At 36.9% G+C, this 24723-nt stretch overlaps 1 protein-coding gene across 1 annotated transcript in view; it reads right to left on the reverse strand.

Annotated features, from left to right (window-relative positions):
- Positions 1 to 24723, reverse strand: part of smyd3 (SET and MYND domain containing 3) — a 343364-nt gene that overhangs the window by 28558 nt on the left and 290083 nt on the right. Inside the window, exon 9 of the mRNA XM_006626065.3 lies at positions 2774 to 2861. Within this exon, the coding sequence (XP_006626128.1) occupies positions 2774 to 2861 (88 nt within the window). The remainder of the gene's footprint in view (positions 1 to 2773; positions 2862 to 24723) is intronic.

The following is a 24723-nucleotide window of genomic DNA, read 5'->3' on the forward strand; positions in this document are numbered from 1 at the left end:
TTGCGACATATTGGAAGCTTGCCAGCAACCTGATAAAATAGTTTTGGGTATTACTATTTAAAGATAAGTTGGACAGTAAGTTGATAACTTAATCTTGAGTACTTGCAAACCATCTTCCCATCAATCTTCTAAAACACACTATCCAGTACAGGGGCTTGGCCGAGTCAGATCATAACCCAGCAAGATACAGGCGAAAGGCAGGATACACCCTGGATGGGGATACCAGTCTATCGCAGGGCAGGCAAAGATATCAACATGTGCATACACTCAAGCCATAACTAATTTTCCCAGAAGCCAATTAACTTACCAGCTAGTCTTTGGTTGCCAGTTAATTAGTTCAATTAAGTCATTAAGGCCTAAGCTGGAATAAAAACATATATGAATATATGAAATAGTTTCAGCTGATGAGTGCTGCTCTGCAGGAGGGTCCTGGCAGCCCTGGCAGCCCTGCGTCTATACTGTATACTGTACTAACATCCTTCTAGAAGGACTGTATCTCACTCAGGATGTTGTACTCCTGTGCAGATTAATAGTGATAAAAGAGTACTGCTGTTGGTGAGTGTGATAGTAAACATCATACTGTATGTCTCTTTTAATGGTGCACTTGTAGTAGAAACCTCCTCCTCAGGTCCTTACCACATTTGCTATTGGCCAGGACCTGGAGGGATTTCAGGAGGCAGCTGCCTCCTCTAAAACACCTCAATCTCAAAGCCGGAGCTCTATTTAAAAAAAAAAATGAATGAACAAACATTATTTGCTGCTGTGTGCAGTATGACTAGAGACAGAATTCAAGTAAAATAACTAAAATAAAAACTGGAAGGTTTTGCAGTGGGTTTCAATTAATAAAACTGTTGCATGTTCCAAAAGCAGTACAAAAACTACACAAAAGGTCAATAAAGAAAATAGCTGACATAATGAAGGTTTTGACTACACAGATTAACATGGTTAATGGGTTTTGTGGTTGACATCTCTATGGTTGATTTAAGTTCTTAATGACTGTCTAAACATTTACTGCAATTACATGAAAGTAAACAGAGTTTGGTATGTTGTAGGTTCAAAACCAATCTTACTGCAAGTTAAAACTCAACCTCAATCTCTATCCATACATTCCGAGTCATAAAAGAAATCACTGAAGAAAGTAACATTACTTTTCAAAAGTTACAAAACAAAAAGCATTTTACCTATATGTTTATATAAAAATGTTTTGTTTTTTTCCTCCTTTGACTTACTTGAGGTCTGCTTCCCTAAACCTTATCAGACATTATGCTGAAGTTATAAAAGAGTTAATTTTTCCAATGTGATATATACTGATATATTGACTCCATTAAATCCTTTGACCATATTTATTAAAAAAATGTAAGAAACTTAGTGCTAAGTTTTTATTTTCTATTTCATAACAAATGGGTTTTAAAAGTAGTTTCTTCGCAACAAATTTTGAATTTGGGTCATCAGACAAGTGCAGTATAAAAATAACATAATTAAAAAATTACAAATACAATTAGAGAACTTTACTGATACATCTGTAAAATAATTAGATTTGTTTAATGTACTTTAATGTGTTAGAGGTAGGCAGATCCATTCAAATTACAAGCCTTCTAGACCACATTTCCCAGAATGCTATGGGTATGAGCTGCTGCCCTCAGTTACCTGATCAGTTACTGGAAGACATTTGGTCAGGTGGTCAGGTGTAAAAAGCAGAAAGCTCAGGCTTTCAATTGTAGGTTTTCATTGTCTACCTGAGAGACAGTTGTAGATCCTCTGTTTGCTGCCTCGCTGGAGGGAGAAGAAGAAGCAACCGACCAAGAAACTGTGAGTTTTTTTAAGTGTTTGTGAAGAGTCTCACAGAGAGACTGGAGCTTACATTCATTAGGGACTTAGTAGTTAGCTTTGGAGCTTGTTTTGATCTCCTCTGTTTTTGGTGACTGTTTTGATTTTTGCACTGTAAATTGAACTATTTGTGTACCTTACAGCAGCACTTGCATGTCTGAGTTCCGGAGCCTGTCTATATTAAAGATCCCATTGTGGCACACCCGATGGGTTGCACAAAAGGGATAGTCTGTTGTGAAACAAAAATTAAATTTCAAGAGATCCTATAACACCCTACAGTTCAGATACTCTTATGTCATTGTATGATAAGTATAGGCTCCAAAACATCGCCAGAATGACACACAGACAGTCTCAAGAATCTGTCCTCTCTGTATAGCCTCCCGGGCCACAAAACATTCCTTCCACTAGATTAAGAAGGAAAGGTGCTTATCCTGACAAAATGCATCCATGAGCACACTACAATCCCAAATAGAAACACTTTGGGCTAAAAACTATACTGCTTTCATAAATCAATATTTGCCAATATTTCACATGCATGTGAAATATTGAATCCTTCGTGTGAATCCTGCATCCTCTGTCTTTGTTTAATATCGCATGGCTGCCTTTAACTAGGGCTAATGTGTTTAAAGGATTATATATTAGAATCAGTAACTAAATGATTAAATAAAAGATTGGTACCTGTAGCAATTACAATTGTAATGTAGATAATGCACTGCATTGTGTGAATATTGTATGAAAAGTATGAATATTGTAAGAGGACCATAAACCAAATAAACCAAATGTTACTTCCCCTTTAAATAATTACTTTACCTGAGAAAATTATGCCTTACTTTACAGTATATACAATACCTACACTTCCTACAATTTGTATTATTAATTTATTAATAATATTATTAATTTAATTTTTCCATGTGGTGTGCTGTTTCAATTTGCATGCAGAGGATACGGTGCTGAGATTGAAGTTTCTCCATTCCCGGGGTGGCATCTTTGATAGACTTCCAAGCCTTTTCATTCCCTGCCAGCATGTCTTCATCCTAAACACAAGAACAAGAGAGACATGAAATGGGGTGACACTGTCCACTGCAGGCCTCACTCACTCTATGGGCTCTCTGGACTATGGTCAATTCATTAACATGCATTTCACTGAAGAATGCATTTTTCTGTAATAAGCTCTTCAATTTTTCACCTCCCATGTACTAGGGTTTCAATGCTACAGTATGACTTATTTTCTGACTAAATCAGACACCAGGGCTCACTTTCTACACTATTTGCCTGATGCAAAAATAATTTTATTGAAACAAAGCTGCTGTGCTAATGAGAAAGTACTCTGCATCAGCACATTCCTGGCTCTGTAAATTGCCCTGGCTGCCAGTAATTTGTATAACAGAATTCTTTTTTGTGATATAGTGTTTGTAAAACTAACTTTCTTTTGGAGTCACAAGAACACAATAAAATATTAATTTGAAGACTATTCACAAAATATTAATTTAAAGTATATTTGCAAAGGCCATCAGGAACCATTTAAATCTGTTAGATCTGAGATACTGAGCATTCTGTCATTCCAAAAATCCTAGAAAAACAATCCTTTCTGTTATAAAATCCTTAATAATACACAGATGCATTCACACACAATACATTTAAATATATCTGCAACTAATTTTACATGTCTGACAAAAAATTAAATCAGCCTTGAATGTAAGTAAACTGATGGGGTCATGGTTCCTAGAACTCACAAATACAGTACAGTTAATTGAGATTTTTGTGAATACATTAAATCTGTTTTATGCTTTAAGTAGAATCTCTTTAAACTGTTAACATTCATTTGCCACTAATTCCATACTTCTCTCAAGAAGCCTCATTCCTTCAAAGCCTTTTTTCTGTTGTAAACTATTGACCTGTAGTATACTGTAGTATTTGTAGTATACTTTAAAGCTTCCACATTTGTTATAGCATTAAGCTGTGAGGGATTCATTTAATAAATATTGAGATTTCTTTTGTTTAAAATGAAACCACTTTGTTTTCCTTCGACTGAATTATGCAACCAAGTTTGCTTTGTGCTATTCTGAAATATTCTGTATTATTTTAATTAATATCAATATTAAGTTTTTTTTCCCATAGTAAATGATCATCCATTACCAATGAACTTTAGGGTTAATGGCAATATGCTGAAAAGATGTACAAGACAAAAGAAGTTTGTCTTAAAAGATTAAAATCTAATGTTTAGCCACCTTAGAAAAAACATTTAATAGATTGTTTCTGTATTTCTACCCATACAATCTTAACTCATTTGTGCACATCACAATGACAAGACCACACAATGGAAAACATCATTCGCAAAAATGTTCGGTTATGCTTCATATGCTCAGATGCCTCAAATGGTATACTGTATATTAACTTGACAATTATTGATCGAAAAACTTGTAAAGGATGTGCAAGCAATGACCCTTAAATCAGTTAACTACAGAAATTATTCATGTCTAAATGTGTGAAACAGAAAACAAAACATCTGTCAAAGATATAAGGCATCTAATGGTCTTTCAGTTATAATTTTAACTGTTAAACTTTCAATGTCCCTGAGATATAAGAAAATACGTGATGAAAGTACTTTGTTGCATGTATATTGATGTTTTCCATATCTGTTCATGGAGAAAACATAATAATAATAATAATAATAGCTTACACTTATATAGCGCTTTTCTGGACACTCCACTCAAAGCGCTTTACAGGTAATGGGGACTCCCCTCCACCACCACCAATGTGCAGCATCCACCTGGATGATGCGACGGCAGCCATAGTGCGCCAGAACGCTCACCACACATCAGCTATCAGTGGGGAGGAGAGCAGAGTAATGTAGCCAATTTATAGAGGGGGATTATTAGGAGGCCATGATGGGGTAAAGGCCAGGGGGGAAATTTGGCCAGGACACCGGGGTTACACCCCTACTCTTTTCGAGAAGCACCCTGGGATTTTTAATGACCACAGAGAGTCAGGACCTCGGTTTTACATCTCATCCGAAGGACGGCGCCTGTTTACAGTATAGTGTCCCCGTCACTATACTGGGGCATTAGGACCCACATAATTTGGTTATGAAAAGCTAAAGACATTTTATTGATCATGCTTGAGCATAAAAAAAAACAAAGAGCAAAGAAGATCCCTACTGAAAATGAGGACCATGACAACAGAAGAGGATTTAAGGAACCCCCGTACTGAGCACGTTTTTCGGAAATGACATCAGAAAAGATTACTCGTTAGAACAGCTGAGATTAAATTAAACGTGGCTGCTGTCTTCCCTTCTGCAATTTCATTGGAAATCCCATAAAGGGATTATTGGGTTTCATTGCTTACTTGTAAATTTCTATCCTGATATTGTCAGGTTTCCAATCAGACCTGGCCAGTACTGGGTAAGATTCAGATATTTGACATATTACATTTCTTAACATGTTATTGTGGTGATGGTGGTGTTACTACTGTACATCATAGTTGGATCTTGTAAAGTCTTAGAAGCAAAGCAAAGCGAAGCCTGATCAGAACAGGGATGGGAAGCCTCTAAGGAACATCAGATTGATTTTGTGTCATGGTGTTGGTGGATGAGTAGGTGGTCCTCTCCACCCTGGAAAAGAATTTCCAAAGCATTGCCTTTGGTGACTGGGGTTCCTCTGCCTTCCTTGGTGCCTTCCTTCTGATGAGACATTAAACCAAGGACCTGATGACTTGGTCTGTAAAGATCTGATGGCAATGTTCATAAGAGTCGGGGTGTTAACCCCAATATTCTGCTTAATATCCACTAGGTTTGAATGGTCTGACCTAGCTTCATTTCCACCCTTAATCTAACTGATTAATAATAATAATAATAATAATAATAATAATAAACTTTATTTTATATAGCGCCTTTAAAGGTGGCTTCTCAAAGCGCTTTACAGGATGGCAATAACAATAAATAAGAAGACTACAACAATAAATAAGAAAATTTCACAAGACAGGACACAATTATAATTACAACAATACAACAATAACAATAGAGGAGACCGTGGAAGATGGTATTAAGAAGAGCAGAGGGGTGAAGAATGGAAGCAGTTAAGTAAAGGCTTTTCTGAAAAGGAGGGTTTTGAGTCTGGATTTGAAGGAGTTTAGAGAAGCTGACTCTCTAATATCCTTGGGCAAGGAGTTCCAGAGCTTGGGGGCATAGCAGGAGAAGGCCCTGTCGCCCATACAATGTAGACGGGCTTGGGGGACAGTAAGGAGGGCAGAATTTGAAGAGCGGAGGTTGCGAGGTGGGGAGTAGGGCGATAAAAGTTCAGACAGGTATTGAGGTGCCAAGCCATGTAAAGCCTTGTAGGTGAGCATGAGGATTTTAAAGTCTACGCGGAATTTGACCGGAAGCCAGTGCAAGGACTCCAGGATAGGAGTAATGTGAACACTTGCACTAGATCTGGTCAGGATTCTGGCTGCTGAATTTTGGACATACTGCAGCTTGTTCAGAGTAGATTTAGATTAAGTAATTTCCTTTTCAATTTTCACTTCTCTATTTCTTGTACTGTATAGTGGGGTGCGCTTCAGTGCTGAATGATGTGGGTACCACCCTATATGTATAGCAGTTTGTATACCTTGGGATAAAAATGAAAAATTTCCCTTGGGAGCACAGAACAAGCTCCTGTATGTAGCCGTGTTGTCGAAGCTAATAGCCCAGCTACTTTCAAGAAACAGCTGGAGGAGATCCTCGGGTCAATTATCTTCTAACCACCCAATGACCTAGAGGGGTCAAATGGCTTTCTCTTATTGCAGATTTTTCTTTTGTCTGAATGAAAAACACCATGCAAATACAAGTACATAATTAACATATTATGTTAAAAGCAGAAAATTAGGTCAGCAGATTTTTACATTTACATATAAAACCATTTATATTGGAAGAAATAAAAGCATCAGCATCAGTAACAATATGAATGCTATATTGATTAAAATTGTAATAAAATTTTCATTAGGATCATTGCAAGCATTATATTATGACTGGCAATCGAACTGCTCCTATGGTGCAAAATAAATCAATTTATAGAACTGTTCAGCTCATGTAACTTTAATAGCTTTTGTCTTCTTCGTGTGTGTACGGATTCAATTAGATGTTGTAACATGAAAAGATACAGAACATTTAGAATTTTAGTTATCCTAGACTTTTATTGCACAATACTAAAAACATATTTCTAAATTTAATGGAGCGATAATCATAAAATTATGGATTTCATAATTTTGAGAAAAAAACAAAATATTAATTACCAGAGAACCACTATCAAAAGAAAAACATGGATACAATATAAAATAAAAGTAATTGCATTCTTTAGGTTATGAATGGTTTTGGTCTCTCTGAAATTATGAAATGTGTTATTTTTAAATGAAATTGAATAAAATGAAAGAATCTACAGTATATTCATTTAGTTAACATGCAAATACAGTTATTCATTGCATTTAACCGCACTCCTCCTGTGATTGCACCACTTAAAATGCTATACAGAAAACTAAAGCAAAAACAAAACAGTTCATATCTATTTGCAAAACAGTCACATTAATGTTTTAATGAAAAAATAAGTATATTCCCAACAGTTTATTTCAATTAAAAAAACATTTTCCTCCCACAGCAAGATGTGGTTGGAGAGGTTAGCATCAGTCAGGACTTCCCCATCGACAGACATTTTACAAAAAGGCACTACAAGTGCAATAATGTCAAAACAAGCAGTTGTCTGCACTGCAGGGTTCGAACTGACAATATTTAGGTCTTTCTGCCATTTGCATTAAAAACAGTGTTTCTGTCCTGATACTTGTTTCAACACACCAAAAAGCAGCAGGAGCTGTTGAAGCTCACTGAAGGAGAAGAAATGTCATGTGTTTCAGGGTTGTGTGACTCAGAAATAGTAATTATTCCCATGACAAACATAATATATATATGGTAGACATAAAACTAGTAAACTAAGCTTATTGTATCTGTGGTAATAAAACATATGATAAACAGTGATTTATTATTCCCTCTTACCACATACCGTTGTACAATGTGGGACAATAATAGGCAGACTGGTTTGAATGGAATTCAGCAAAAAAATAGGATGGAGCTGACAGGTGATATTCCAGCTGGCTTTATTTGTTGCTTCAGAGTGAACACTACTTGAGAATCATTATTGATTCTTTAAATTATGTCATATGATCATAGTTTTTCATTTGAATTGTTTTTTTTTGTAGAAGACTGATGAACAATTAATAAAAACAACATAGCATTTTACATCAATAGTCTGTTGTCATGCATCTTTTCATTTACTTTTTAAACACTGAGCAGTAGCTTTGCTCCATACAGTACTGATGTTCATGTGATTTCATGAGACTTCCCTGTACTCAGTGTTTGGTATTAAGAGACAGGTTTAAAATTGGAAATGTGGGGTTACTGAGGACTTGCATGAACAGTATTCAAAAACACATGGTTTTAAATTAATGCAAGAACAATGAAAGATATGACCATACCCCAGTCGGGTGATCAAGACATCCTGCAATGTCTGTTTGCTATCAGTATGATTGAAAGTAGTCTATCTCTAAGAGAAGATGCCCAAAGAATGAGATATTCAGCTTCAAAAATCAGCAGGTTTGTACAGTGAAACCAGGAAGACAGCTCTTTGAGGGATAGGCCACATCCTACCACACAGACTGCCATCACGTAACCCAGGACCATCGTATCTAGGACTGAAATTCCAGATAGAAATTACCCAGGAAGGAGGATTACAGTGCATGACAGTGACCTACAGTACATGTTTACAGCTCATTCGGGAACAATATGTTAGCAGCTGAGAGAAAAATCACTGTCTTCTGAGGGCCAAAGAACATCTGAGGTGCGAAAGGGAGTGGTGGAGCACTTTACAACAGGAGACAGAAGACAACATTTGTGTGTTACGCTGTTGTTGTGTTGTTCAAGCCAGTCATTAAGGCGGTGGAAGTGCAAGGTACAGAAAAATCATCTTTGTAAAAAAAAACACCGTTGGTGCAGATTGAGGGCAACCGTATTGTTTGATACATTGACAAAGCTCATGAGCTGTTTTTTCTAACCCCGCAAGACCAATCCAGGAGTGTCGATTTTTGCAGCACGGGAAGACCACACAGTGCTGGGATTACAATGGCACTCGGTCAAGAAAACAGTGTTGAGGTCTTGCCACAGCCAGCCTTTTCTCCTGACCAGAGCCCAGCGGGATATCAGTGGAACCAACCTGGTAATACCATTAACATGAGACAGCCCTGACTGGCCTGCCTTCGCCAGCTGGCTGCAGCTGCACAAAAAAGCTTGCAGATCATCCCCTGGCCCCTGAGGTTTATACTGCGCATTAAGGCTGCCAGGACTGTGTGACCCACCAGGGGGCTCAAACCCAGTGTCAGCTTGTTAATGTTCGCATTTTGACTTTGCGTCTTATTTCAACCTGAAAATAAATGATTCTCTGAGATGTATTTTCTGTGATTTTATTTTTAAATATGTAATTAGACTGGAATACTTGGCATCTTCTGTGCACCAGGATTTATGAGCAGAGAGTAATTCCTTAAAAAACCTTCTTGTATGTATCTACAGTACTAATGCGCTCCTTAGTCAATAGTTGTATTGACTATTGCTGTTGGGCAGGAATCAATGTAATCTAGTAACAAATGACATAATACAAACTCCAAATATATATGCCGTATCATTTGTCACTGAGCCGGTTACCGAAGGCCATCCTTGGAACCTGGATATTTCAGGACAGAACCAGCCTTTTGGTGTGGCAGGATTCTCTATTGTTTGGAGTGTGACACTGTATAGCTCTGAAGCTACTGTAAATGTGTCCATGGAGCGGATATCAAATCCAATCAAGATTCCTGGCAGCTGTATTCGGCACATTAGCATACAGATGATGCAAGGAGCCATGTTTCTACTGAAGTTTCTTTTACTTTTTAACCATCAACAATTTCATAATGGTTTAATGAATGGCATTCTTATTGTGATAATTTCAAGGTTACAGTTGTGCTCTTCCAAGATTATATTCAAGTAAAACATTAATATATTTTACTTGTGCAGATTCCTATTTGAATAAATACAGAATTCACTTGCCTGTTTCTATAAATTTCTATTTGTGTTCAATGACAAAATGTCTTCTTTTGCATGCTCAGATGTTTTTGCCTTTGGACCAAAAAAAATCTAAGTTATATTAGTGACTGCTTGCTGCCATGTTTCCTAATTGGATAGATTTCCATCTAATTTGATGCAATGATTAATTAGTTGCAAAGCCAGGTGTAAGCACTGTTACAGTGGTGCAGTTAGACTAATTGCATGATTTTTCTTGTAAAATATGTTATATGCTTAAATTCCCATTTTCAGGGCAGCACAGGCCAGTGGTTAGAGCTCTGGGCTCTTAGCTTGAAGATTGTGGGTTTAAGCCCCATATGTGGAGACTGTTGATAGATAGATCACTTTATTAGCCAAGTACAATTTCTTGCATTAGGAATTTTGTCTATTCACATACCCCAGTTTGCTCTCCATGAGACACACAGGCACACAGATGGGGAGAGAGAAGCCTGGGGTCAGAGCGCAGGGTCAGCCATTTATACAGTGCCCCTGGAGCAGTTGGGGTTAAGGGCCTTGCTTAGGGGCCCAATGGAGTAGGATTCCTCGGTTGGCCACGGGATTTGAACCGGCAACCTTCCAGCCGCAGATCCTTAGCCACAGAGCCACAGTGCCACTGCTCTGCCCTCCGTTGATGTACCATTCAGCAAGGTAGTTCACCCTGTTTGCTGCAGTACAGTCTGTCCATTAGGAATAAACTTAATACTGTAAGCCTTCTTACTGGTACAGTACAGAAACTGGGATGAGCTAAGGCTTGATTGAGTACAAATATATTTAGATACAATATGTTTAGGCCTAGATTTGATCTAAATTAGCATTGAATTTCAAACCACAGAGTCTTTGTGTTGTAATTTTAAAGTATGAAATACTCTCATATTAGTCAGCCCAGCATCATTCATCATCTGTGTCACACGGTTTCTGCGTTTGGCCACATTAAAGGGTTGAAGGGCTGACACATGACATCAGTCCACCCACCAATTCCCCTGCGTAACTACTGAATAATGACTGAGGCCACCGTGATAATTGCATCCCTCACTATAGGCTAATTAATTCATTCCACCACCCTGAAAGACAGGAAATCACATATACTTAGAGAGCCATGTTGTTTCCTATGTGCCGGGAAGAAAGCATAAGAAAATCAGTGGGGTGCTGCTCAAATGATTCATTTACGATCAGACAAGAGCAGTTCCATTTATCATTGCATGAGCTCCTTCGGGTACCTCTTTAGCCTTTTAATGTCCTCAATGTAAAGTCTCAGAAATGTGAAATGATTTTCATTTCAAGGAAGTGATAACGTTCTTTTCAAATCCCCCTGCTGTCTGACACTGTCAAAAGATTTCTTTGCATACCATATAGGATCACAATAGATGTCTCGGAAATGGCTGGCCATTAACAAACCCTGAAGCATGAGTGAAAAGGGAATCAACAAGAAAGATACAGTTACTATATTTCACATAATCATCCCAGCCTCTAGTTTAAAAAAAACAAACAGCTAAAATATGAGCAGAATATAATTTTAGCAATGATCTGCAAGAGGTCATTGTTTATCACAGACCTTGACAGTCAAAATGTCTGTTGTGATATCAGATGAGATAGAAAGAAAACTGACAGTAGATTAGATTTTTTAACAATGTACTGTAACCTGTTAATATAATGTATGTTTAAGATACAAATTCCTTTTGAGAATTCATTAACATGCAAAGTCATACCAAATAACTTTATTCCCCTTGCCCCTACTAACATTGTCTGTAGCTCCCCCTCCCTGTATAAATTGCTATACTTTAATTACCCTGATGAAGTACACAGCCTCTGTGCAACCCAGGATTGGAGCCTGAATTTCAGAAAGATCCCTTTTCCACCAGATGTAAAATCTAAATGTCATTAGGACTTTACAAGTTACTCTAGAAGGAGACACAGGGAATTTCCCTGTTTCGCTGTTGATGTGAGGAGAGTAGATTTAAAATGATAATTAAATGCGCCTGTTTACTCTGCAGCAGTTTGTGGTAGCGTCTCTTTGTCTCGCTGTGACATACTGCTTTCTTTTTCTACAGAAAGTACACACGAGAAGCATTATATCCATAGTCTCCACAGTCTTCTCTGACACATCACCATTCTGAGGGCTCTAAGCAGGGAAAATTATAGAAATATAAACAATCATTACCGATTACAATAACAACGATTATTATTCTATTTGAGTAGGCATTTCTGTGATTTATACAGTCACAGGAGAGATTAAATAACATTACAGCATTATGAGGTAGTGTTTTAGAATCTTTCTTTTGATATTACAGTAAAAGAGAAAAAATGTTTGGCATTGTGAATGATAGATGGAAAATAAGGAATATGAAATGTGATAAAGAACACAATCAGGTTCTTACATAGGTAAGAAAAAGACTCAATTGCAGTACATATTGCATCATACTGTCAACGCTGAAAAACATATCAGCGTGGAAAGATATTCTAACACATAGTTTACTTCTACAAACCAAAACCATATATTGGGTTAATGTCCCTATTAATCATCATAATTATCTTATAGTAACAAACTATCATGGATATCATTTTCAAGCTAAGGCGATTCTGTGAATAAGCCATTTACTTTAAAAATAGCTAACTCAAGCCATACTGCAATAATACAGATTTATTTAAAATATCAAATAGCTACACAATGGTGGCAGCAGTGTTTGATATCACATACCTGTATGTTATTTATACAATTTGTTATATTGTAAACTTACTGTCAACAAGAAGGAAACATTACCCTGTCCACAGTAACGTGTAAAACCTACAATTTACATCTGAAAATTTCCAGGTATGCATAGCACCATATTTCCGTCACTGTATGATTCAGAGGCAACAAAACTGTGTAGGTGAAGCGGCCCTATTACATTGTAAACGAGCAGGCTTGTGACTACAGTATGTCTTTTAATCCTAGTGAGCAGGAAGGGCCACTTCAAATCGCAATTCATGAAATCTCTCGTTCTTGCCCATGGTGAGACCATCAGTTTGCCAGCACAAGGTGGACATATAGTAATTTCACAAAGTTAACGATTTTGTGCTTAATTCGGAATTTGCAAAATTCTGTGATACCGTCAGTTTATATATTTTGTCTGAGAAACTGGGACTGTGGTTCCCTTTAAATGTTGCAGAAAAGAATCAGAAAGCCTCCAAACAACAATAAAGTTAACTATAAATAACTAAATTTACTTGGATTTAACATGCTCCCAATAGTTGGCTTCACAGTCAACCTGGTGATGGAGCACTCAAGTATCACATACGGTATCATGTCAAAGGAAAAACGCTTTCAGGGCAAGGTCAAAGACATTCTCATGTCAACAATAGCTTGAACGTCACATTAAGCGGAATTGTACTGATCTGATGAGAACGGTCAAAATCGTTTTTCTATGGCATAAAGACACATTAGTCTTTGCCATAAATGTTGTGCCAAGCCAAGAAAAAAAAAGCAAGGGGCACTTTAGTTGTGCACTGATTGATTTCTTATACAGTGTTCCTAATGTACATTTCTATGCATGTCTCATATAGTATATACAATATAAATAGGTTTCACAAGCACAAAATATGCTTAGGTAGCATAAACCAAGCAACTATCCTATAAATCCTATATCTGAATCAGTATAGCAACACTCGTAGGTCTCAGCATGACAGCAAGACTTATCCTTTCTTATCTTATTAGGCAGGAGCAGACATTGATATATCCTCTCCTATCATTATTATAGATTGGAATTTATATTTGCATTAGCATGATGCCACATTTCTGCCATTGCCATTGCAATAAAATTAGTTTGGCCAAGTAAACACTGCCAATTATACTGTACTTTGAGTGCAACAGAGTTTTTTTTCTTTGTATTTTATATATCATATGTATGTATCATGGGCAGTTAAGCTGCTCTTTGCAATTAAGGTACAAAATAACAGTAATAACACAAATTGCCATTCTTTGCAAATAACACTATTTAAGTGTGTGAAACACTGGTGTTCTAAAATATAAGGCACTGGAACATTTCTACTGCAAAATGTTGTTTTTTCAAAGCAAGTAGCACTCCATGGTTCACTGCAATAACCATTTGTTTGTGGTAATAATACAGTATATTAACTTGCAATTACAGGGCAAACAGTCCTCAGTGGCTTGTTCTAAAGACCACCAGCCTAGAGAAACTGCTCACCCAACCCAAACCAAACCACAAACATGTATTTACTTTGTTCCATTAAGTTAGAAAATAAAGTTTTTGTTGTTTTGCTTTTCAAGGCCAGTGGTGGTCCTATTAGACATGCTTTGCTCTGTTATTTGCTCTTGTGTTCAGAGCTAAAGCAGCAGAGGCAGTGATGCAACACGTTCCTCAGCAGGAAAGCTTATACCAAGCTGTCTCTAAAAGTCTGATTTTATTTTTAAAAACACATGGTGAAGCAGACTGTTTTGCTCAGTTGTTAAATTCGGCAACCAAAACATACAATTTAAAAAAATAAATAAAATAACTATGCCTTTTTGTGAAAGTGAAGGATAAATTGTGTTGCTATGATCCTGAACCTACTGTATAATGTTAATCTTTACTGGAACACAAGCCTCGAAGTCTCTTAAACTGATGTCCATCACAGGTTTCCCAGTGTAGTGACTGCTTGTGGACAGCGAGAGAGAAAGAACACGCTGATCACTGAATGAATCCTACTAGAAATACAATTAATTACCCCATTTAAACTTGAGTGTGAACTTCTCTGCTATCTTCCACCCAACCATTTAACAGCTATTGGCTGTCCCATTCATGGATCTTTGCCTGTGTGTGTGTGATGAACTGGCATTCCCACCAGGTTGTATCTCTCATTGCACCTGTTCCTTGCCTGGTTAGGCTCCAGCATCCCCCAGACCCTGTACTGGATAAAAGTGGTTTAGAAAATGGACGGATGGTTACTTTAGTGTAAGAAAACTGGGAAATCTACAACATCTTGATATCTTTAAGATATTGTGCATCCCATTAGTGGCCATTAAAATACAAATAATGTATAATAAATAACAACTTAACTAAATAAGCAAAAGTAAATTGAAATAATTTATTTTATTAGAATATGTTATTTTGCATATTCTTAGAGAATGCTGCTTCTTTCAGTTTGTTTTTTTGCTTGCAACACAATGACCCCTGTGTGTATAAGAGTGTACACTTTGCCCATGTGACTTAGTGGGAGGCTTTTCCCATTAAAATAATTTGGAACAGAGTGGAGTTAGACACCATAAAATAGATTTAATGTATGTTTGTCTTGCAGTTAACCAAATACAGTACAGAGGGTCCTATTGTAAGTCTTGGACATGTTTCTAAATAATGTAACTTGTTGAGAATTAACATCTAAAAGAATTAATGTAATCAGATCCAGATGTTTTCCAACTGTATTCCCAATACAGTTCAGACACAGGTATATACCGTATATAGTATAAACATTTAATGTACCTTCTGTATAACCCAGAAAAACAATAAATATGTATACAGAAGATAGTGTCACCAACTCATTTTGGTGACAAATTTTGAATTATTGTTTCATTGAAACCAATAAATTCAATCGCATGTTTCATCTTAGATTTTTGTTTCCCACACAAAGTTTCTTGCATTTAAATGTTGTGTTAATCTAAGTACAAAAGCATTATCTACAAGAAGAAGGATTTTTAACTTTAGATTTTGTTCTAGTTCTTCAATTCATCAACAACGTAAATGTGACACAACGTATAGAGGAGTAACTTATAATGTAAATGAGTTGCATTCATTTAGTCAAATACACATCGATTGCCTTACAATGTTTAATGTGGAAAAAGGAAACAAATTGATGTTACTGCAAATGTAATTAACTAAGGTGTAACAGTTGTTACCTTTCATTTATTTCCTGTGTAGTAGTCAGTGAAGTACCACTCTCAAGCATTCTGAGAGAGATTTCCACTTCATAATCAGTGCAGCCTAACAGTATAAGAGATAACAAGATCAACCCCACAGATAAGACTCCTGTCATTAGGAGGTTCTGTGTGCTTTAAGAGACACATTTTCCTGACATGGTGAGGACATTTAGTTTATTTGCTATGTAGGGATTTCAAATATAACCTGTGCTTCCTCTCAGGTGAGCACATAAGCCTGGTCATCACCTTAAAGTACCTGTTCACAAAACATTCTAGGCCACGTAACTATTTAGGAGGTAACAGCTTCACCTTCATCATACAATCATTGTGCTGAGTTGCTTATGTAATGAAAATTGGCACGGCTGTTGGCAAACTAGCATGCAGTCGTACAGTATGTCCACGTTAATTACTATTACATACAGAGTTACTTACTTTTCTGGAGTCAATATCACAGCACTTTCTACTTTCTATTCATTGGGGAAGATGATCACTGGAGCAACTGTGTGAAAGCAGTTAGAAACTAGTGACAATGCCATTTCAGGCAATATCAGTTGGTGACCATCTAGCTGCTTATTTCCCAAAATTTAGTTCAATGAGTGTTCTGCTTTTGACATTGCAGCTATGATTTTTCTAGCAGTTGTGAAGCAAACTGAAGAGTCAGTAATTGAGCACATACTGTAGACAGTACCAGCAACACACAGGATTCAAATACTGTACGTGGTTAAGGAGAAAGCATCAGTGCAGACTGTGGTCGCAGTTTGAATTCAATGAATCACACAAAGACCAAATCGCACAAAATATTCAAGGTCAATCACTTGGGCCAGCTCATGAAGATAAAATCCACAGGGCCTGGAAAAAGTCTACAGCCACTTGAAAAGGGAAAAGAAATAGAGGGACATTGCTGATTAATATGCCAACAATTACAATTACTTTACAAAAATAACTTGTCTGGAAACTAATCTACACTAGCCATGTTTTTGAAGGACACCCATGTTGTCTGGATATGCAGTTTTGTTGGTATCCATGCTATTGTTGACAACATAAAATGACATGGCAAAGGAGCTGAAGAGCTTGTGTTATTTAAACAACAGAACAGGTTATACCTCAGAGACACAACTGGTGTAGATAACCAGCTGAATAAAAAATGCTATGCAAGTGGATTGCACATTTCTTCACAATTCTTTACATGTCTATAAACACTTTATTAGTGTTTCATTCTATATACTGTAAATATTTTGTTGTGTTCAAAAGTTGCTCTTCGAATATTTTTATGATGCTGCACAATATCCTGCACTAATTGTAGGACCAAAGCTAACATTACTGCATTAAATATTTTTTTCTTAGCAAATACAGTTTTTGTGATATGGAAGAACAGGTGACGCTATTCGATTGCAAAATAAAGATACTTTAGGTAACAAGTAAATAAAACTCTTCTGTAATGTTTTGTACTTTTTGGGCACATCCAATTTAATAAGTTAACCCTCAAGATGCTCATAGCATCGACGTTTTGAGCTCATGGGACATTAAATTTTGCTCAAAGTGTAAAAACTCTGAGAACAATGTGGACAACTTCAATTAATCTGTATTTTTTACATTCAGTTTCATTTTATGTGTTTTGTTCATAGCAGACCAGACCCAACCCATTGTTATTTGTTTGTAGTAAGTTTTGAGGCTTTGAAAAATAAAGCATTTTACAGAACATCCCTTCACATACAGCATTCATGCAAAGATATAACATGCCTGCAAAATTATATTTTATTGTTCTGGTGTTCATTTCAATCTTTAAAACACCCCCCTTTGAGATGTCAGAAGGTATTTGGCACTGGAGATGTGTCCTCTGGACTGCTATTTTTATGTTGGAGCCTGGAGTTGCATTTCCGCATTCACAGTGTGCATGACTACGGTATGTGCTTTGGGGCATACAATTAACACAAATTTCCTTTGCTTTGCAAGACACATTCCAAGGCCTGCTTGGGGAGAGACTTATCTGTGTTTTTTGTGAACACATAAGAAATGCCACATAAAGTGGCACAGAGGTTATGTTAAATCCAAAGCCTCTTTCTGACAGCTTAGTATGGAGTAATCTTAATGGAACATCGATGAGCAGTAACAAAAAGGATGTGACGGCAGTAAAAGTGTTCCTCTGTTATCTGTATGTGTTGAGGTGGTGGGCTCTGTTGCCATTGGGGTTGGAGTTACTTCATTCAACACAGTACTAGAGAATATGCTGCCAAGACGACATGGGGGGTTTCATTCTTGGGACTGCAGAGTGGGGGTAGTCAGTATGTTTGTTCCTTTGTGAAAGCCCCATTCTGCTCTGGCATACGAAGACTGCAGCAGAATAAAACAGGGATTTTAAAAAAACATTTAGGTTTATTCCGAACTTAATAAATGATATTCTTATATAGAATCTGGAGTTGAGAATCTGTGCTGTAATGTTTGGGGAATGTGCTGTCAGTGTGTTTGCTCTTATTTCAGCTGTGGTACAGTACTGTATGTCTTCCCTTTTTAAGGAAAAGGCACACCCTGTGCATTGGACTGCTTTACCTGTTTTTGAAGGCCTGAATCTACACGAAGCCTTTCCTAATGTTTCTAAATTATCCTAAATTAGGTTAGTTAGGACCTCACAAGAGTCAGGTAGTGGGAGGACGGCCACGCAGCCTGAGCCCCTGTGGGAGATCTCCAGCCAAGGAGGCAGCTGAGACCCCTGGCTGAGCACCACAATCCTGCAAGAGTGAATCACCAGCAACTGGGCTGCCGCCACAGCGAAGCGAAGAGCAGGCGGCGGTGCCCATGGGGAAAAGGACCCCAGTGAAGACGGATCATCAGAACGCTAATGATCAGATCCAGTGACTCATCAGCATAACAATCAGTTTAACAATAAAAAAGTCTGGAAGAGCAAAAAAAAAAAAACAAGGTCCCAGAATAAAATCTTCATCAGAAACTCGAAAGTAGAAAATTCAGAAAAGCCTTGAGCACTGGAATCTGTATCAGAAGAAGCTGCTCTACACATTCCAATTAGTGAGACCTCGCCAGCTTGTCACTAAAAGGACTGTGTACAGTACCAAAGGCCAGAGTAGCAAGACTTAATTAGATTCCCTACAGTTTATAATAAGTGGAGTAAAAAGGGCAAAGTACATTTCCTATGCAGGAAATATCACCTGAAACTCAGCACACCGCTTACTAATAGCCTCTGTCATGCTCAACCAAAGCTGAGGCTCATGTTCCAACACCAGTGCCTGGAACAGTAAGCCCCTGAAAAAGCAATGATTTCCTCCTGCCCTTTTTACCAGCGGCCAACTAGGAAGCTTCAGCTTACCAGCAGATGTCTGCCGCAGCATATGAGCATGTGTCTCTTCTCTTTAATACTTCATTATGGGTTTCAGTGAAGGTATCGTGCCCAAGGCTGTGGAATTTTTTTCTTTTCCCCTGCCTTTGAAATGATAAGTGCCATGATGTGCAGGCTGCTGATTTATGACACCTTGTTGTCAGACCTCCCCCTGCATTTGATAAAGCCTGGCTCAGTTAACCATTCTATTACCAGATACACCAGCAACAACAACTGGAGGGAAATGTTCTGTTCTCATAAAGCAGCTTCACAGACATGAAGCTTTAACTGGATATTAATTTAAGAATGTCTTCTCTGACACCTGAAAAATTATAAATCTACTACACTGCACTGCTTTTGTTTTTTCTTCCTGGTTTTGATTCTTACTGTAAACAAGCAATAGTTCAAACTGTTGGTATTTTTGGTACTGTTGGTCGGCCTGGTGGCTCTGCGGGCTGAACCACTGGACACTTCTAAAGTCCAGAAAGCAGATGGACTCCTGGTGAGTCTTGTTGGTGGGGCGGTGTGGTGGCTCTGTGGCTAGGGATCTGCACCTGTGACTGGAAGGTTGCCAGTTTGTATCCCGCAGCCGGCAGAGGAATCCTACTCCGTTGGGCCCCTGAACAAAGCCCTTAACCCCAGCTGCTCCAGGGGTGCCATATAAATGACTGACCCTGCGCTCTGACCCCAAGCTTCTCTCCCTGTCTGTGTGTCTCATGAAGACCAAGTTGGGGTATGCAAAAAAGACAACTACCTAATACAAGAAATTGTATATGACCAATAAAGTGATCTTATCTTATTATAAAAGAGTTTAAAAGCTTCGTAAAGACGTAATTTCAAAACAATCTCAAAATTTAAAAATACCTTGTTGGTGTGAGTGATTCTTTGTCGAGCAATTTCTCACTCTAAGGCCTCTGCCGTGCCCAGCTAAGACTAAGTACAGTTAACTTATAAAAGAGCATTGAAACACATCATAGTCTGTCAGAACCACTATGGCTTATTGGGGCATGCTCAGCACTAGTCAATAAAATGCAAAAGCTCTGCAAAGAAAAAAATTATTTTAGCAAACCTGTATTTTGTAGGGTGTCTAATATCAATGTGCTGTAATAGTACATGCCATTGGTTATTTACACAAACATCATGAAATATTCAAGCATCTAAACAAAATTATATGTAGCCAGAAAAGTTTAGGGACCACAAGCAAAGACAGATTTATCTAACATGAACAAAATATTAGAAGTCTTCTGATTTCAAAGGGTTGATCTTTGACTACAGAACTCACACACAACTTTCAACTGATCTGTTGCTTTTAGTAAGAAAAAAGGAATAATAAATACAGTAAATAAATACCTTAAATGTAAAAGTGTAAAAATGTCTGGAGATTTTAATGACAGCGACAGATTTGATTACGTAGTAATGTGTTATTTTCTGTGGGGAAAAAGTGTTAAAAGGCATCTGAGCTGTTAAGTTGAATTTTAAAACAGTGTACTGTCAATTTAATTCCTTTACTAAATACAAATGTATTGTGTTATAATGTACTTCATTGAAAGATGAGCATTGTAAGATACTCAATTAATCAAATATTAAATTTAGACACAGTACTGTATGGAACAATAGTGATTAATGTTAAGCAACACAGTGAACAACATTAAAAAGGTTTGGTGTGCTGGAAAGTCAAGGTCTTGAAATAAAATGATGTGAGAAGAACTTTTTATATTACTTTTGGCCAAAAAAGGCAAAGTTGGGAAAAAGGATCTGATTGTGTGCTCATACCTCAAAGAAAGGATACTGTATAAATAATGCTTCTGCCAATTCAATTTATGGCTACTAATTAAATATCAATCTACTAAAGGTCATCATTACAATGTGATGTGAGACATCCTTGTTAAACACAACTACATATTAATTTCCAATTGGAATTTACAACTAGTGCTCATGTTTTCGAAAGTGAAAAGCAATCAAGAAAACGGTTACATGGGTTGACAATCAGTGAAAGTAAAATACTGCAGTTTTTGACAAGTGACTATTACACACAATGGGAATTGTGCAAACAGATGCTTTAGAAAGATGGTGGTAGTGGTCAGAGGAATGGCAAGATAGACTGAAAAACACAAATCTCAATATGCCTAGACAGTTTCATATTTTATACTGTACTGGTTTTTTTCAATCAAATAATGAACAATATACTCAAGTTGAGGAAAATATGCCTAATACAGTAGATATGAGAAATTATCAAGCACATTATGAAACATCATATTTTCAGAAATCAATTATCCATTTGAATAAATGACATAAGTATAAAGAATTTGAAGACAGTTATTTGCAACAAAGCATTAACTGAGCTACAGATATTTCACATTTACTGTATAGTCTTATTTAGTACTGTATGTTTTCACTTCTTCTTTGCAGTATTCTGTTGACTAAGAACCAGAACATCACAATTACAGTTTCTGAGACAAAAAGGAGGTATGTTATCTGGAGAGTAAACCACATGACTTCCAAAATTTTACCTAAGGCTCAAACTGTGAACAAAATAAAACTGTGCAGCAGCAGGATTCTAGCTCTTAGCCATCACTCTGTGCCTCTTATAGCAATTCTCACAGCAGGTAACCTAAAAGCATTTGGTTTTCTTCTCTCAGCAGTCTGACAAAACCCCATTCTGTCAGCCCTTTTACCAAGCCCAAAATCTGTCCTCAAATGACTAAGTTAGAGTGTCCCTTGTAAATTAGAGATTGACCACACACCTCGACATCATAGAATGTTTTCACTCGACATCATAGAACCCGCATCAGAAATGCAAGTACACGTCTCAGCAATAGCCACCACAGATAACAATGAACAGCTGTGCCATCTTAAATAGTTCGCCCATCACCCCCTCCCCCCCCACCCTGTCCTTGAACAACTGCAAAATGTTCTGTTTATCCCATCTCGGCCTCTCATCTAAGACAACCTCAAAAATCTCACTTACAGTCTTCCTGGTTTGCATTTAAAAAAATGGGCAAAGTTATCAGCTACATGTCATAATTCTGTAAAACAAATTTGCATGAGTTTTAGTTTATTCTACTGCAAATTGCAATATCGCATAATATTATGTAGTCTCATAATAATGAAAGCAAGACTGAACAAACTTTATTGATAAAAATGTTTAGTTGGCTGCTTACATGAGATTCTCTGTGAATTTTGAATATCACTAACTGCTACTGTATAAGGGCAACACCATGAATTGCAGTCAATTACAGTATTAATACATATAATTCTCTCTTAGCTAATTAGATGGATGTTGGTACTCAACAAGAAAAGAATACTACAGTGTATGCATCTGTCACTGTTTGGGTCATTCATAAATCAGTTCAATTCTTAATACAGTACTTAATGTATCAGGAACGCATTGAGATTTTTCAGCATCTACCAGTGAAAAAATTGCAGCTGGTAAGATTTTGCCAATCTGCTTTGGAAGGCCCTGTACTAAGCCTGGGTGTACTGTACCAAGGCTTTTGGTAAATACTGTAGAATACATTTTTTCCTGGTCACTTTAACTGCATCTTGATTATAAAATAAATCTTTTGTAAATAAAGTAAAATTACCAAATACACCAGAGAAGCATAAATGAAAAACAATATCCATATTCATTCAGTAAAGAATTTCTGTGAGTAAGTGTGTTTACCACAGATATTTAGTTGTGACATTAATGTGTACAGTAGCTTTGGAAACGTGTATGTGATTTGCCGCTTTTCAGAGCACCTTCTCAATAGGCACCTCAGCTAGCTTTAACAATGGAGAATATCTGACACTGTCAACATACCTATAGGCGCCTCAACAGTCACATGTTCCAGGTCTGCTTTCAAAGACCTCCGTGAGAGAGCCACAGCTAATTTGTTAGACACATCATAACACGGCTAACTATTTTTTTCTACTTTCCTTTTACTTTTCAGCGTAGAATTAAACATAGTTTAAAACAGTATCTTACTACAATGTTTTACTACAGCTGCACATTGCAAATACAATGTATTATACAATGTAGGAGATAATTAGCTAATACAGTACTGCCAAATCCAATGAACTGCACTGAGATGATAACATTTTGTAAATCTTTAAAAAATTTGACTAGGACCTTAGTGACATTCCTTGCTTCAAAGTGGCAGTTGAATTCAGTGGATGAGCAGAGCAGAGATTAGAACAAAGAGCTGCTGAGTTAGAAAGCAGGTTACAAAAGAACAATTAGAAGCTAATTCCACAATGAAAAATACAGAAAAAGAGTGAAATTCAAGTTTTGACTCCTGAACCTATTAACAGAATAGCCGAGGCAGGAACAAGAGAATTATAGTAAAAAGACAAAGCTGAAAATGATTTTAATACTTATTTAAATCTGAAGGGGAAGTGCAAATAGCAGTAATTTGTGAGTTAAAAGAATTTAAAAAGGGACTATTTGATCTCCTTATATGATTGGAATGTTTGAACCAAGTCTAATGATGGTTTTGGCCTCTGGTGTCTTTCTTGCTTATATTTGCAAAAGTCTGTACTTTCTCTAATTCAGAACATACATTATATGATACTGTATGTCATGGCAACAATCACAGATCTACACTATATTGTATTACTATCACTGGTCAAAATAATTATGCAAAACATTCATGCCATTAAAGGTATAATTAATGCTTAAAACACTTCGACACTCTACAGGTAAAATATCAAGTATGTAACTGAATCTGAATATACAAAAAAAAAAACAGAAGACATAAGGCCCTCCAGGATTTGAGAAACACATACTGCTTGCACTCCAACTTCCTATAAGGCAGCCTGAAGCTTTTCTCATTTGAAATCAATTTGCCATTTACTGTACTTTGCATCAGTGTGACTATAACAGTGTGTATCCTGGCTGCAGACATTTAGAAATATGGGCCTGAACTGATTATACTCTGCTGGGAAGGTTGTGTAAATCTACTCTGGAAGATCTTGCACCAGGCCTGAGTGTACAGTACCAGGATTGTGGTAAACAGAATACATGCTTTTCCTGGTCACTTTAATTTGGTCTTGTTAAATAGACCATCATTTTCTTAAATAGACCATAATTATTGCAAATGTTATGTGGTGTTGACTCCACAACACTCTATAAAGAGGTTCAAGATGTTATTCCATTTACACATAAATATTTTCAATCAGCTGTTGAAGAGAAGAAGGGTGAGAACTGTTATGATAAACATGTCATTAAGGTTCATCCTCAGGATATTAAACTAATACCAGTTGACAACTTTGCAGAACATACATAAGCAATGAAGTAACATGAAGAAAATAAAACAAGGCAAAATGCAATCTTGTATAGGGAACCTAGCAGCAGAAAAGTCAATTACAAATAAAATATAAAGATTATAACTATAGTATACTGTTTAAAAGTTATTTTTCGGGAGCAAAAGTCTAAATACTTTCTATAAGTTAAGTCTTAGAAGTCAGTTATTATTATTCTTATAATATACTGTATTTACAAGAACAGGGTAAATGTAATGCTATTATCACACCATTCTGCCAGAATATTCTGAGAAAAGCAAATACATTGGGCAGCTTTATTATCAC

Source organism: Lepisosteus oculatus, chromosome 2 (genome assembly GCF_040954835.1).
Source record: "Lepisosteus oculatus isolate fLepOcu1 chromosome 2, fLepOcu1.hap2, whole genome shotgun sequence".
In the NCBI taxonomy this organism is placed as follows: Eukaryota; Metazoa; Chordata; class Actinopteri; order Semionotiformes; family Lepisosteidae; genus Lepisosteus; species Lepisosteus oculatus.